At 40.2% G+C, this 16074-nt stretch overlaps 1 protein-coding gene across 1 annotated transcript; it reads left to right on the top strand.

Annotated features, from left to right (window-relative positions):
- The first annotated feature begins 3140 nt into the window (after positions 1–3140).
- ndufa10 (NADH:ubiquinone oxidoreductase subunit A10) lies at positions 3141–12712 on the top strand. The gene is made up of 10 exons (XM_038721290.1): positions 3141–3296; positions 4885–5053; positions 5633–5848; positions 7045–7131; positions 7410–7531; positions 7811–7890; positions 8736–8790; positions 8902–8987; positions 9210–9318; positions 12490–12712. Exons 1-10 carry the CDS (start codon positions 3222–3224, stop codon positions 12556–12558), a joined length of 1068 nt encoding a protein of 355 aa, XP_038577218.1. The 5' UTR covers positions 3141–3221; the 3' UTR covers positions 12559–12712.
- Positions 12713–16074: the final 3362 nt, after the last annotated feature.

The raw sequence follows: 16074 nt of genomic DNA, 5'->3' as shown, positions 1-16074 counted from the left end.
AGTTTAAGGTAGATGCAGAGTGGAGCGGCAAATGTAGGCAATTTTCGTTGCCATGCTTTTGAGTTGTTTTAATGATAAACAATGCAGGCAAACCTCCTCCCTACTGGCACAGTTAAAAGCCAGTCCAAACTGCAGAGGAGTGGTATAAAACCTCCTGTAAAACCAGGGGAAATTTGGCAGAGAAAGATTTGCCAAACCCCTCGGCTGGCCTCACAGGGCTTCAGCCGTGAGACCTGAATGTGGAGTATTGTTGTTTTACTGTTGACTAATTATTCTGGTTCCTGTGGGTGTGTGTGTCTTTGTGTGGCAGGATGTGTACACAGGAAAGTGTTGCTACTGTACTGTAACCGTGTGCGTGTGTGTACATGCACAGTATGTGTGTATGAGTGTGTGTCCATTTCTCTCCATTGGCTGCAAAGATCTATTGCATACATTTCTCCCCCCGTATCCCTGAACTTCTTTCCAATCTGCTGTGAAGTCAACTAAAGTAAACTATTTTTGACAGTTATTTTTCAATGTCAAAAAAATTGACATTAAATTAATTAATATGTCAGTCCATCAGTCCATCCATCTATCCAAAACAAGATAAATCTTGACAGCCCTTGACCTGTCTGCCGTGATAGCTGCTTTCATAGTGCCATAAAGATGAATCCCTGACTTTTCCTCTAGTGTAAACACCAGGTTGCACAAAAGATAAGTCAATGAAATTTGCTGAGTATGTTCTACTTCCTTTAGGATAAACCCTTTTGTTTAGGTGACCTCCTTGCTACTCTGTCTCATACAACTTATGTTTATACTAAATAGTTTTACCTAATAATCTTTTGGAGAAATGAGAATTTATGTTCAGTGGCAAAGCCCCTCAAGCTGCTGTGTTCTTGTACTGCGCAGAAGTCATGTAAAGGGCTTTGACAATGGAAACACCTTGGGTGAGATTGGGAAAGATTGTGGTTTTGGTTACATGAAAAAAGTACACACATCCTGTCTTGTGTTCCGCCAAGACCACAAACCTTCCCAAACCCGTTACCAAGCACTTTGTGTGAACATAACCAGAAACTTAATCATGCTTCAGTGGCCATAAATGAATATTATAGGGGAAACAAATAAAACATGTTGCCACTGAATATTTTGCAGAGAAATTCTGTATTAACATAATGCAAACTGTAAAAGTGTTTCCTTTTAATGCTGAATAATTTTTAAATTGTATTTTAGCAGACAGGGTTGTCCCTTGACCTCTATCCTCAGTTTATTCCCACTAATGTTAATGCACCTTAACGTTGTGGGGTGTCATAAACATTGTAGCCTCTAGGGGGCACTACTAACATTTAGTTCTACAAACTCACATTGTGAATATAAAATCTGTCACCTAGAACAAGATGCGACATCCAAGCTGTGACTAACATAGGGAGGAAGAGTACTCAGAAGAAAAGCTGGTAAACAGAAATAGATGCTATAAATAGACGGCTATTGGTGTTGTGGGCAGTGTCCACACGAATTTAATTGGATTTAGATCTGCCAGAAGGTCTGTACGAGCAGTCTTGACTGTGCAAGGCTGAAACACTAGTGCTCATACTGAATGGCCTGAAATATGAAGTGGCGAAGTTGACTGTCATCCATGTTTGCATTGGTGGTTTCCTAGCCTGCAGAGGAAACAGCCAGTGAGTCACACTTGTATGCTGACAGGCTGGAGGTGTTATGTAAAGTCTCGAGCATTTGCATTTGTGAACGTAGTGAGGTTGTAGCTGTAGGGGAAAGTGCAAGTGTAGGAAAAGATTAGCCTAACCCAAACAGAAGGTCACTGCAGACGTGTGAAGTCATTACTATCATGGGGAAACCAGTGTGAAAAGAGGGATTTGTAATCATTTGTTTTGTTATGATTCTCAGTAGACCAGTGTTACAATAACAGCTTGCTTATGATGGTTTAAGTAACAGCATCTCCACCACACTTCTTAAATGACCCCTGACCCCACTGGTGAGTCATAGCATAGCCAAGCATTGTTTGGACCCACATTATGTAAATTCCAGTTCAGATCATGAAGACTCATAACATTAAAACCATATTTTCCTGCTGAACATTTGTAAAATTACTTACTTGACATTCAGGGTTTTCCCTTTGATGTGATGCTGAATTCAGGGCCAAACTGAGATCATGCCCCTTCCGGTTCCAGGGGCATTCCCTACCCCTGATACACACTATGTTTTTACATCTCCCTGCCTGTTTTGTCTGACGGTTATTATAATGTTGCGGCCATTTACATTTCTTGTGGGAAAACAGACCTAGCTAAATTGTTAATCCCATCTGCCTCATGAGCTTGGGCCAAGCAAGTGCTCCAACCTTTAGCGGTTTCTGCTAAGCTTGGGGGATGAAAACCCAGGGGTCAGTCAAAGAAGGGGCCAATTTGTATTAGTCTACTTTTTCATTGCAGATGGTTACGCTGCAAATATATTTGTTTCTTAATGAGCAGACGCCTTAAAGATTTACTGACATCAAAAGTGAGGCGGGCTTACTGAAAAGAAATGAATACTGCCACCTGCTGGTGAAAAGACAGACACACACTAGGCATGGACTAATGTATAGGCTACTGTAGCATCCCAGCGGGCCCTCACAAGGATATGTGAAGAGATTAATGTTAGGGGTGGAATCTATGATCGGGAATAAAATATAATTATAAGAATGAGACATTTTGGTAATCGCTTCATGTGTTCAAGCTAAATATTTCATTAGCTGGTTCCATCTTCTCAGATGGGACCATTAAAAGCTTTTTTCTTTGTAATAAACTGAATATCTCTGAGTTTTGGACTGTTATAAAACAAGCAACTTGAATCTGTCACCTTGGGTTCTGGGAAATTATAATGGACATTTTTCGGTGTTTTCCGAGATTTAATGGGCAAAACAAAATATTAATAATGATTTATACGAACACTGCAAGAGGGCTTCTAAATAATGAAATAATTTATACATTTTTATTCCCAACCCCCCTACCAATCAATGCACTTTTATCAGCTATGTATTTTATTATAATTGTTAGCAGTTTCAGACGTTGTTTGGTTCATCACAAAAAAAATAAAAATAAAAAATTCAGGCAACAACGAGTTAAACGTAAAATGTATGAGACAACACTAAGCAAAGGCCCTAGAAGGCGCCTGCCTCTGACGTATTATTCAGTCGCCGGTTTGCGGTGGTTATCGGGTCAGGTCGGAGGGTTTTTGGAGGACAGTTAATCATGGCCCTGAGGGTGATCCGACTGGTCATCCCATCGGGAGCAAATGCCTTTAAAGCGGCGAACATTGCACAGAAGGTAAAGACAGAAACTACACGGGCCGTATGTGTCCTGGAACACGTTTCAAGTTTACAAGGGCAAGCTAACTTTGCTAGCTAGCCTCCTAGCCGCTAGCATCACAGTCTGTCAACATCCCACCTGGTAGTTTGTTTATGATGTTGTTGATGGTCGAAAGCCAAATGTAAGATATTTTATTCACGCATACAAGTTGTGTGTTGGTCATGTGTGTTCCTATTCAAACACGTCGAGATGCCACCTAGTCGTGATGCCATTTGGTTTTAGCTAGCCAGTCAGTCAACCGAGCATTTGCCTGTTTAAAGTTGTCGTTAGCCCAACTTGTTACCTCGACTCTGCGTAACGTTACACTACTCCGTGATTATGCTTACATATAGACAAGGCAAATGTATTTATAGAGCGCATTTCATGCTCATGTGCACTTAAGTGTGCTTGACATAAAAATAGAGAGGTTACATGATAAAATAATATGATGGGAAGGAAAAAAATGAAGAGAGCAATAGAAGTAATTTAAATAAAGGCTAAAAGATTAGTAGATTGAATAAAAACGATACAAGATGGGACAATTAAGGCTGCACATATATCTAAACAAGTCAGTACTCATAGACCCTACAAAACATTGAGGTTTTATGGGAGGATTTAAAAATTCCCAAAGTTGGGGCACATCTCAGAGATTCAGGGAGTTTGTTCCAGGTGTGGAAAGCAAAGTAACTAAATGATGATTCACCAAGTATTGTCTGAGGTCTATTAACAACTAGTTAGTCCCTTACCGAGACGAGCTTGGTCTTGATGGTTCATATGGAATAAGCTGTTTTGGGCCCAAGCCATTTAGAGTTTTATAGAACAATACAGTCATTTTAAAATCAACTCTCTGGCGCAGTGGAAGCCAGTGCTGAGATCTGAGAACTGCTGTGACCACTTTGTATTCTTCGGTGTTTGCGAGCACCCTTACAGCTGTAGTTTTAGGAGACTTTTTTTCTTTTCTTCTTTTCTTTTGATTCTCGATCTGTGTCCAGAGACAAACATCATTATTAAGATTAAGTATTCATGATCACATTATCAGTGAGCTGTAATGTGTATAGTTTGTTGTTGTCATTAAAAACCGCTTATAGTAAAACTATGAAAACAGTTAGGCTGGTTATTGACTAACTGAGCCAAGTGTGAAAATGCGCCGGGCCCTGTTGTTGGTGTGGTAATTATAAATAATTGGATAATTTGTTTAGTAATGTGTACCACTAAAACACAATCAAAACTGAAATGGTAAAGGCAGTATAGTTGTTTGTACCTAATCCTGAGGCCCTTGTCTTGTTTGTGTCATATCTAGTTTTTATACCTGTAATATGTTAGTTCAAGTGATGCATATTCTGAAATACATTTGAGTTGAAATTTTCTTAAACTAACTTACTGTACTTGCAAACAGTAAACCAGGGGCAGGATGTGTAGAAATTCTTAATTTAGTGGGTTTTAGGACTTCGGACAAAAGTATGGGCTCAAAGCAAATATTTACCCTGGGGCCCGCTAGTGTATTAATTGGGCTCTCGCCTGTGTTAACCCCATTTTATCAATTAAAAGTAGTGTTTTTGTCATCCAGGCAGGTGTCCACACAAGCTCAGTGAGAAGCCTACGGTATGGCTGGTGGTCCTATGCACTGGGCGAGAGGACGACGCCAAGGTTAAGCCAGTACAGCAAAATCATCTCCGTGGATGGAAACTTGGTCTCAGGGAAAGGCGCTCTGGCACAGAAGCTGGCTGACAAGCTGGGTAATGGTCTAACTGTAGGGATCTGTTACCATCCTTCACCAGAGTTTGCACCGGCAATTAGTGATTCGCTCAGGGTTATTTAGTCATGCAGTGAATAGATGAAGGCGTTTACAAGCTAAAATGTTGAATTTGCTCAGTTATGAGGCTTAAATGGCTGAAATGCTATTGTTATAATGCTTATTGATACTGTACTTTTGATGCTAGTACTGATTGACATTTAGGAGTTGAATCTGTCAGTGTTTGTTTTCTTTATCAAATGCATTAATTTAATTCATATACAAAATAGAGCTGAAACGATTCATCAATTAAATCGATTAATCCGATAACTAAAAAGCATCAAAGCAAATTCTAGTATAATAACAGCCATCCAATTTATTTGGCTCTACTGTAAGGGTCTACTATGGACTGCATTAAAGGCAGACTTATGACATTTTGTGAAATATACTTGCTTGTTGTCTTAGTTGGGATTATTGGCTCACATGTAAACACAGCTAGTGTCTGAGCTGAGCTGCTTGGATATATTTATGGGAAGACCAGTATTTGTGTTGGAAACAGTAACGTATAAGTCTGTATCTAAAGGGATGCTTTACATGCCGGAGCCTGACACTTTCTACTTGGACAAGATGACCGGGCAGAAGGAGCCGCTTCCTGTTGACTTCAACGGGATGTGCAGCCTGGAGAAGTTCTACACCGACCCCAAAGCTGCTGATGGAAACAGCTACAGACTACAGCTGTGGATGTACACCATGAGGCTGCTTCAGTATGCCGACGCCATCGAGCACCTGCTCACCACAGGTATCACTGACTCAGATGCACTGTAGTTTCCTGTGTTATACTAACGAGGAAATCAGATTTGGAATTAAGATGCGCACCTCAGTTCCCTGTCTCCTTCACGTGGTAAACAGCGGGATTGTGAATATCTTGAACATCTTGTTTCTGTGTCATATACAAGTTTGCAGTCATTTGGATGTCAGTAATAATAATAATTGATTTCAGTTATAATTAGGGCTGGGCATGTTTACGCGTTATTATCGTGTTAACGCATTAATTAATTAACGCCGACAATTATTTTATAGCACGTTTACGCTTTTTTTTTGTTTTTTTTAAATGGATGTTGAAAGTCTGTTGCTCACTGGGTCTGAATACACATACAGCCAAACCATGGGTCACAGGACAGACAAGCAGCGGAGGGAGGCTTCAGCAGGATGCTGCGTGTGGGAGAAGTAAGACGAGATCAAATGCCATAGCGAAGTGGAAAGCTTCACACTGCACGCTGATTAGTACTGGGGAAGATGTCGCTCTTAGAAACATCCTTAAAATCGCAAAGTGGTCGGATGGCCCCGCGGGGTTGCTCTTTCCTCAGGTAAACAGGAGCGGCAGGCGCTCTATGGAGAGTAACCATGGCAACGGCTTCTGTGTGCTACACAGCTGTAGCCTATTTAATTTAAGTTAAAGTTATAGGCTACGTAACTTTACCTGATAGGTCTACATCTAGTTTTGCGGGGATGCTCTGCCAGAATTCCCTCCTGTTGATGTCCTGTTTAGTAAACAGTAATAGATTCTGGAAACTCACAAACAGCGAGGATCAGTCACTCTTCCAATGATTTGTGCTGAGCGTCACTTACAAAAAGTTCAAGATGTTTCAACATTGGTGGCGGGCGTGAGACGACGACTTCACCTCACTCTAACAGGGACACTTGCTACTGAACATAGACTGTTTACGCTGCTCCCTGATAAAAGAAAAATGTTTCTGCTGATACCTGTTCACAACCCCCCCCCCCAAGAAAACTGGACTCTGATGGTAACTTGCTTTAACAAGCTATAAAAGCTAATGCCCTGTGTGGCAAATAGCTTTGGTTTAATATGTAATTTGATTACATTAATGTTTAAGTTGAGAAGAAATATTTGATTGCTACTGTGTAAAGGGAATTACAAGATTTATGGCGTATTAACAGAATCACTCATCTATGTCCTGATCTTTTGTGTTCAAGGCCAAGGAGTGATCCTGGAGCGTTCTCCTTTCAGTGACATGGTCTTCCTGGAGGCCATGTTCAAACAGGGATACATCAGGAAGGAGTGTGAGTATTCAATATCACTAAAGATGCTGGCAAATTATCTTGATTTGACTTCCCACTGACTTAAAAATGACAGCACTTATCAAGCACAACCATTAAGTTTTTTTCTTTATTTCAATAGGCTCAAATACATGTGAATATAAAACGTATTGGCAAGCATTTCCCAATTCAGTTCTGTTTCCATCTCATTTAGTTAATAATAAAAAGAAATGCATGATGTGTATTGCGAAAACCCAAAGTGTGGTCCACACATTCTTAAAGAAATGTCGTGTGGCTTGCAGGTGTGCAGCACTACAATGAGATCAAAGACATTAGCATCTGTGAGTTCCTGCCTCCACACCTCGCCATCTATGTTGACCTGCCAGCTGAGGAGGTGCAGAAGAAGTTGAAACAGAGCAGCAAGGTAGTGAGACCCGCTCCCTGAAACCACCAGACACTGCTACCTCTGTTGTATACTGAAATGACGATGTAATATTTCAGTCTCACTCATTAACTTTTAAAAGAGGTCATAATCTTCTATTTTCAGCTGGAACAACAACAAAGAATAAAACATAGGAGATTAAATATGCTGACTGCAAATAAAACGTTGATATAAAAAGGACAGTATAAAGTGTCATCTTCTAATCAGGCTTTTTAAGCTTCATGTGAATCATTTATTAAAATGGAACCTCTTTATTCTCAGTCTTATCTTCAGAATGTGCCGCTGACATATTTGAAGAGTATAGAGGACAGCTACAAGAAGTCTTTCCTGCCCAAAATCAGGTCAGTAAAACGATGTGTAATAGATGTTAGGGCTGTGCAATTAATCTGATTTTATTTGATTTACAATTTTTTGTAAATCAAATAAAAAATACTGAAAACAGGATAATTGACATAAAACAATCTTTGTGCCGCATTCTGATGCTCTAGCTTTGTCTTCGGTACCCCCACCCCTCCCCCAAAAGCCGAAGTCACTCTCGGCCAAGCTGTGGCATTTTTAGTTCAGCTCGACCCAAGATGACCTGAGGTTATACTGCTATAACTTAGTAGTCAACATTATAAGCTTCAGCTTACGGCACTTTACATTGCATAAATTAGCCTAGCGGCTAGTGGATTTTTCCTCTGCTCATTGCCTAACATACTGTTTTTAATCACTGTTGGTTTAAGTAACTGCATCTCCCGACAGAACACCATGGTGGGATTTCAGCATATGTAATGTAACGAGTAGTCATCAACTTCACCTGTCATCACACACACACACACACACGCAGCGCCCCATCCCCCCCCCCCAAGCAGTCACCCAGGGGAAACACTGCATTGCTGTCATCCTCTTTCGCTCTCAGATGCTGTATAAAGTTAAAAATGTTTAATTATTGAGTACCATTTCTTATTTCATGGACTATTTTAGATTTTTTTTGTCAATGCGACGCTGTCCATTTTAAAAGTTCAAAAAATGCTCGATATGATGAAGACTGAGTAATCACGTCTCAGTATTGACCAAAATAATCGTGATTTATGATTTTTTTCTGCAATTGAGCAGCCCTGTAAGATCTCTGACCACTGTCAGATTACGTGTGTATGATTTGCGAGTTTGTGCCTAAAGCGAGGTTCGTGTGTTTTTCTTTTAGCGAAACATCAGAACTGCTTGCTTATGATGCAACCCAAGCCCAAGATGTTGAAAGGGTAAGACTATGTGGACAGTAGCTGGGTGAATCAGTTTTTGGATATTATTTTAACCACTAAGAACTATTTACTAGTTCTGTCGACGGCTTATTTATTGTGTGCTGTCCACAGGTGGCAGAAGACATTGAGTATTTGAAATTTGAAAAAGGGCCGTGGCTGGAGCAGGATGATGTCACCTACCACCACATGAGGATGCTGTAAGTTCTTGATTAGTGTTATACGTTTCCTAATTGAAATGCAAATTACACAGAGAAACATCTTCAAGCTTGACACCAACATATTGCAACCTCAGCCTTGTCATACTCATTATGGATAAAAATGCAAAGTACCTAAAATGAATCACACAGAGAACTGTTTCTACCCTGCGGGCTTTCAAACACTTTGCTGATTTGTGTTGTTATTTTCTCCATGTTTGACAGCGTGGAAGATAAACAGAAGGTGGCTACCCTGACCCACATACCAAGATTTCTGCCAGAGATAACCATCGGCGCCCACGAGTTTGATGAAAAATACTATGCTTATAAATCGGTATGTACAGACAAGATGTTCATTCTCACTTGCTGGTCTGGCCCGGTACCTTTTAAGGCATGTCGTTCCCCATGTCCCTACAGTATCTTGCTTGATGAACATAATAATAATGAACAGACGACACACACTTTTGAAGTCAAACGTCCTTACAAAGTCTACTTACATTATCCGTCAGTGTCTCCTTTGGCAGGCATAGACTTTAATGAGGAGGGGGGGGGGTCTTTATTTATTAGTGGGGGTCACACCCCCTCAATCCCCCCCTGTAATTCAAACCCTGCCCTTCTCTCCCTCCATTTATCTCTCTGTTTCTATCTCACGCTCTCTACACATAGAGATAGAAGATCAGTGGTTCTCAAACCTTTTCACATCAAGGACCCTTAAACTGAAACACACATTAGACCACGAAAGATTTTGTCCCAAGGTCACTCATCTGGTTGCATTTTTGCTTTTAGATGTTTTCTTACAGAACGTGTATGTGACCAAAATAGTCAGACATTCTGTCTTTGTGTTACTTATGGATGGAATTATAGTTAAAATCAACTATTCCCCTTTTTGCTTGGGATCCCCTGAAACCCTCTCAAGGACCCCTGGGGTCCCCGGACCACACTTTGAGAACCACTGCAGTAGATTATATACAGAGACATGTCTTTTCAAGTAGCACCCCAGGTTGCACACATGTCATGTTAGAAAGCTGCTGCATGAAGCAGAACAGCTGTGGAAAGAGTGAAAATCCTGAATGATTGACTGGCACTTAGCCAATTCAATTGAGATGTATATTTCTAACAGGAGAACAGTTCAGCATCAGAAAGAATCTGCATCACGGCTTTATCAGAATTGTTTTCCTTTAATTTGGGTTTTGTGTGGTGTCCTATCGTTACTTCAGAACTTCTATTTTTTATAGTGCTTTGTATAGTCATGTCACATTGATCTATAGTGTCTAATGTGGTTATTGAGTGGTGTCCTGTGGCTGGATGTATGCTCTATAGTGTTCCTATATGTGAATAGGAATGTGGCTCTGTTGTCGCAGCTCTTGATCCTTGGAGTGAATGAAATACTAGAGTTCAAACCCAGTTTTCAAAAAACACCAGCACGTTCGAGGCATCGTTGGTCTGAGAAATGCTGAAATTGTCAGACAAAGTGCGTAAGTTTATATTTTATTTTTTGGACTGCAGTGAGCAAAGCAAACACTGGCATTTATTTTTATGGTTCATTTGGCTGTTTTTTTTATTTCAGCAGTGTGTGTTAGTATTTCAAGAGACCTTAGTGACACAGTTTGTAGAGTTGAAACACTGGTTCAAATTACATGATACTGAATATTGATGCTGAATTTTTTTAGCCTGATACAATATATATGTGAGACTTAAAAAGGATCCTTTAAATGTACCCTGTGGATTTAATGACTTGCTTATGGTGCTATGGAGTCCCTGTCCTTGTTTGTCTGAATCACGGATGCAGGCTTCAAGGATACACACCAAGCATTTTGGATTGGAACACTGAATATAAACGTGTGTGTGTGTGTGTGTAAGAAAATGTGTAGGTATACCTTTTTCAATGCAATATGGAGGCCTTAGCTACAATGTTAATGAAGCTAGCAGCAGATTGTTACATTTTAGAGACTCAAATCTTGTAGCTGCATCTACACATTTTACCAAGCGAATATTTTATTATTATATTTTTTGTTTTTAATCCCGTGTGGTCTTGTCAGGCCAATTGGTTGTTCAGAAACTGTCTTTCAGTCAAGCATTGGTCAACAGGAATTTGTTGCGGCCACAAGGTTCAGCGCAGCTTGGGTCAACAAATTTCAAAGTTCAACAAATGTTAACTTTTTGGCACCCACCCCCGATCTGCTCTGAGCACCGCGAGCATCCAGGGAGACTCGCCACATAATGAAGAAGAGGCATGTGCAACAATTGTTTTTCTGTGATGTGAATACATCTTTGAAATTTCAGTACTGTCATGTTGTTACTTACTGGCTGACATACAAGCAAATACAGATGTTCTGTATTTTTGATAAGCCAATACAAATCTATTACCGTGCTTATACTTCACAGTAAACAGAATCAGGAATGATGGTTGTATAACCAATACCAATCACCCAGAAAGGAGTTTTTTCTGTCCTTATGCAGATCCTGCGGATCAGCTGTGGACATCCCTAATTAGACATTGGTTGCTATTGGCGCAACAGTAATTAGCTGTGTTGTCCAATAACCATTGTTAAGTTGCAGGAGCATGAGTTGGCCTTGGGTTTTATGTTTTATTATTATCTGAGGATAAACATTATTGTGTTTATTGAAACCTACAAAATCATGTTAAGGAACCCTGTCTCTGTTTAAACCTTTGCTGTTCTCTTTATATTAAAAACATTTATTTCTCTACCCTTTGCCATGTGAAGCCTGTGCATCAGTCTGATGACACTAATTTCTTTCTGCTGAAATATTGAACAACTCATAGTTTGAAGAAGGCAAATGTCAGATGCAGAATATTCTACAAGGCTTTTGGTATATCATCAGTCTTGCAGGGAAACATTTGAGTCTGACCTTTTCTGTTTATTGACTGGAGACTTTTTTTTTTTTTTTTGTCTCCCCGTGCTGCAAAAATTAGGCTGCATAATGCTACAGGAGGCTGTGACCTGACATTTTGTTCTGAGCCTGGATCTCTGTGGAGAGAGAATGAGAACTGTAGTGGTGTAATCTCCCTCAGCACATTTCAGATGACAAAAGTAAAGTCACGGAAGGACGTTTGCGACACTGATGTATTGCAGCTTCCATTGTACATTTTATGGAAAAAAAAAAAAAAATAGTTTAACAGTCATGAAAAAACCTGAAAGCATTCAGTTTGAAGTTTAGAAAGATTTTTGTTTTTTACTCGTGTGATTTAACTGATTAATCAGCTGTCAACATTGAGTAATACTGTTAATTAAATAATCAACCTCCCTGCATTACTTGTAAGGTAAATGTCTTTATGTTTAGTGTATCAAATAATTAAATAATGAAATGAATTCAGCAGGCAGCCTAGCAATTAGAACCAGTTAATTTGAAAAACAAAATTATACTTAATTTTTCTAACAAGCCTAAGCTTGTTGGAAAAATTATTTGTATGAGTTTGTGCTGTTTTGAATGTTAAGTCTTGTTTCTTTTTAGCTTAATTGTCAATTTGTTTTTTTCCTTGTAGCTCCCTGGGAAGAAGTATGCCCCTGGTTATAATGCAGACGTTGGCGACAAATATATCTGGCTGAAGTGAGGCAACAGGCCTGTCACTAATTCAGCCCTTGTCACTGGCTGATCAGCTTCCCTGAGTGAACCCGGACCGCTCATCCATTATTGATCCAGCTGTCTTCTGTTGTACATCCTAAATAATATGTATGTATTAAAAGAATCACTTTGAATCCATAAAATGTGTTCTCTTTTGTTGTGACTCTGCATGCCATGAAGGGAAGATAAAAATTCACTTTCCATGGGATCATGAAACAAGGATGGATTGCTCTTCCATGATTAGAGAAGAACTGGGCGACACCGCTTGAACAGTCAGTTATTTTAAAATGAACGTAGCAGTGGAAAGTCAGTTTTTGTTTCTAACACTGCTGTATTATTGGGGAAAAACGTATGTTTCTGACAAAAGTTAGGGATTTTTGTCAAGACATTATATAATACATATAACTTTTCTAATAAAGGGCAAAAACCCCACATGTTTTATGTAATAATGATTTATTTCCTAAGAGCACTTTTCCTGTCAGTCAGTGGTGTAGTCATCAATCACAGCTCTCTTATCATTTAGCCAATCCCAACCTCCATCAGCGCTTGACATCTCTGTTGTGTTAAGTCGGTTTATTTGGCCTTGAGTTTTATTTTGAAAGACTGGGCCAGAGCTCCCCTCTTTGAGAGACGTGATTAGCTTGAGTTCCTATTTACTGGCTGAGGCTCTTGCTCTAATCAAGAGTTGATCACCAGCACAGATACAAGGATAAACTGGGCTCAATAGCAGAGTATACGGAAAGATGTGGGCAAATCTCCAGTAACTTGCTTCCTGCTGCCAGATCTTAGTAAAGATCTCACTCGACTACGCCTTCATCCTCTGACTGAAGCTCCCATTTCACCGCAACAATCTGGTACAACGCCCAGATACAATCTAATCTAGCTATATTAGATTTCTCACAAGTGGATAGTGAACAGGTTGCAAAACATCCAAGACCCCGTAATATGTTTTCAGCTGTCCAAGATACCCTCTTGAGCCCTGGTTGAAAGAAGAGCAAACTATGAGACCAAGAATACAACAGGATAAACAGAATCACATATCGCCAGATGTGCATTGCAATGTTAAAATGGATGCATGGAAGAATTATACAACACCTGCTATCCTTTTAGCTTTCCAGTTTGAAATGACCTGAAATCTAGAGAAATTATGATGCCTTTCTTGGTCACATGATAGCTGATTAGGCTGCTTCCCAAGACATCAAAAGCACAAGAAGAGTGTTGTTTCCACTTATGCTGCTGTGAAAGTAATTTGCATTCTGCTTTTATTAATGAGTAGCCTAATTAATGTGCCTCAGTGTGTAACCATAAGCCTGGTAAGAGAATGATCAAAAACCAGAGTCTGTACCTGTTGTATGAGTGACAGTGTACTGTGTGTCATCAGGACAATCAGTTTTTTCTGGCATTTCTTGCATCTCTAGCATCTTGAAGGCCAGACATGGATGAGCCTGATGCTAGAGCCTCCAAGGACCCAAACCAAGCCGTTCTGACAGAACAGATAAAAGCTATGTAAGAAAATATGCGCTGCCTTATCATCAAAAAGCAGCTTTTACTCTGAATTCCTGTATCATGTAGCGACAGGTTGCAGTGTGAAACATAACTCTTCCACCTGCATGTAGTTAATTATTATCTCCCCATGAATGAGTCTTCAACGTAAAGAAATAGAATGACTGGCTCCTAATGATCACAGTAAGCCTCCAGCACCACATCTCTGGTACAAAACAGGCTGCTCAGAGCTGCTGCCCTTGACATGCTGGATGATGTTGAGGCGGCTTCACAAGCTGGTCCAGGTTCTCAAAAGTTGCACTTTCCAGGACAGTGTGGAAGTTTTCAGCCAGGACAAGCTGTGTGAGTAAGCTCCCAGAGAGAAGTCTCCCCCAGGACAAAGAGCTGGTTCAACCTCTGTAAACTTTGGAGTTAGATTAAACTTCCACAGAAGTGATGTTTTTTCTTTCCACCATTCCAGAACCCAAAGTGCCTAAAGGAGCCCAAGGGGAGCTCTGTCAGAAGGTTCCTGGACAGATCCAAATACTCCATGTTGAATAGGAAGATGCTCAGAGCAGTGGGGAAATTTCTGTCTGAGCAGTTGCTAGATTTCAGGTCTGGGAGACACTTACATCCCTTTTAACAAGCTCAAACTGCCCGAGGAACTGGAGAGGCGAGAAATGATAGTGAAGGAAAAGTCACCTACAGGCAGAAGGAAAAAAATAAATAAATGTGCTTGTTAGAGAGTTTCCCAATCTGTTATACTATCAGCTAGCATGTAGTGTATACAATACTTTAAACTTTAAAAAGTGTCGGAAGACCTTAATTATGCTATCATGCAAACTGACTGATCAAATTAACAAAAAAAGTTGTGAGCTGAGTACTGCTACAAAATAAGTACTTTGCAGGTCACTCAAAGTGTAACTAAGTGAAAAAAAAGCAGACAGTGGAGGCCAGATGATTGCCAGGGGTTGAAAAGAGGTTGTCTGGTTGCACTCCTAGTGCCAGAACATCAGGGCTACTCAGACAAAGGGAGTGTGAATAATTGACAGCACAGCAGCCTGGTGCCGTCACATTGAGCTAATGGAGGATAGAAAACATGACCTCTGGAGAAAGGAAGCTGGCACCGGATCCTGTCTGGTATAATGTAACACAGAGGTCCTTTCAGACAGGGGAAAAGGTGGATTATTTTGCAGAATGGAGTTGTAACTCTACAGACATTTCAGAAGCAGGACTGATCTGGAAGCAGACACAACTTATTGGTGGAGTGAAATCGACAGACTGCAGAGAAAATAAGTGCAGCACCAGTAATGTCACTTTATATGGGAACATTTTCAGTTTGAGGTTTTTGGGGTGGTTGCTCACTACCTTTGCCAGTTACTGAAGCCAGAAAAAAAAATGATTTTGAGGAGATACAGTCTAGCTGTTCTGAACTGGTACCTTCACACTTCAAACTATCCACACCAGCCAGCGAGATATTCAAGCATGCACATTAGCTACCTTGCTAACCTCACGAAATCATGAATGCCTGTAATAAGAATCCTATGCTTACAGCTGCACAACATCCAGTACCAATATGTTTATATTAAGAATAGACCAAATGACTATGTGTAATGTGAAAGGTGTCACTCGTACAGAAGTATTACACATCCTCAGCACTACAAAGCGTTTCAGCATGTTTCAGCTAATGTAATTGTTTTGTTTTTGTTATATAGCCTGCAACTTGACTGCTTTGGTCCAGTTTCACACCTCTCATCAACCTTGTTTCCAGCTGCAGCAGTAAGCTGTTTTCAGCCCACTGTACACTACCTGCCCAGCACCAAACAGCAGACAAAGTTAGCAATTACTTGGTGAATATAGTGAGAGCTGGGGGCAGACAAAAAGAGTACAAACAGAATGAGTCTTGGACTTACATTCATCAGGTGGCCAGCAATACTACTCCAAGGAAATGCTACTGTTTGCTAACACATTTGTAACAACTTTTAAAAGGTGATTAAGCTTGTTTCCCTGCTGCCAAGAGGTC

Source organism: Micropterus salmoides, unplaced genomic scaffold (genome assembly GCF_014851395.1).
Source record: "Micropterus salmoides isolate LMB-PRFRI ecotype aquatic unplaced genomic scaffold, ASM1485139v1 Ms_hic_scaffold_15, whole genome shotgun sequence".
In the NCBI taxonomy this organism is placed as follows: domain Eukaryota; kingdom Metazoa; phylum Chordata; class Actinopteri; order Centrarchiformes; family Centrarchidae; genus Micropterus; species Micropterus salmoides.
The sequence above is the reverse complement of the archived record's forward strand: the minus strand, read 5'-3'. Positions and strand labels throughout refer to the sequence as shown.

Excerpts from the sequence above, each read along its gene's own strand:
- ndufa10 (XM_038721290.1), top strand. The coding sequence starts at position 3,222 with ATGGCCCTGAGGGTGATCCGACTGGTCATCCCATCGGGAGCAAATGCC. Across the intron at positions 5,054-5,632 it reads GAAGCTGGCTGACAAGCTGG|GGATGCTTTACATGCCGGAG; the intron begins GTAATGGTCTAA and ends CTGTATCTAAAG. Across the intron at positions 7,132-7,409 it reads GGGATACATCAGGAAGGAGT|GTGTGCAGCACTACAATGAG; the intron begins GTGAGTATTCAA and ends TGTGGCTTGCAG.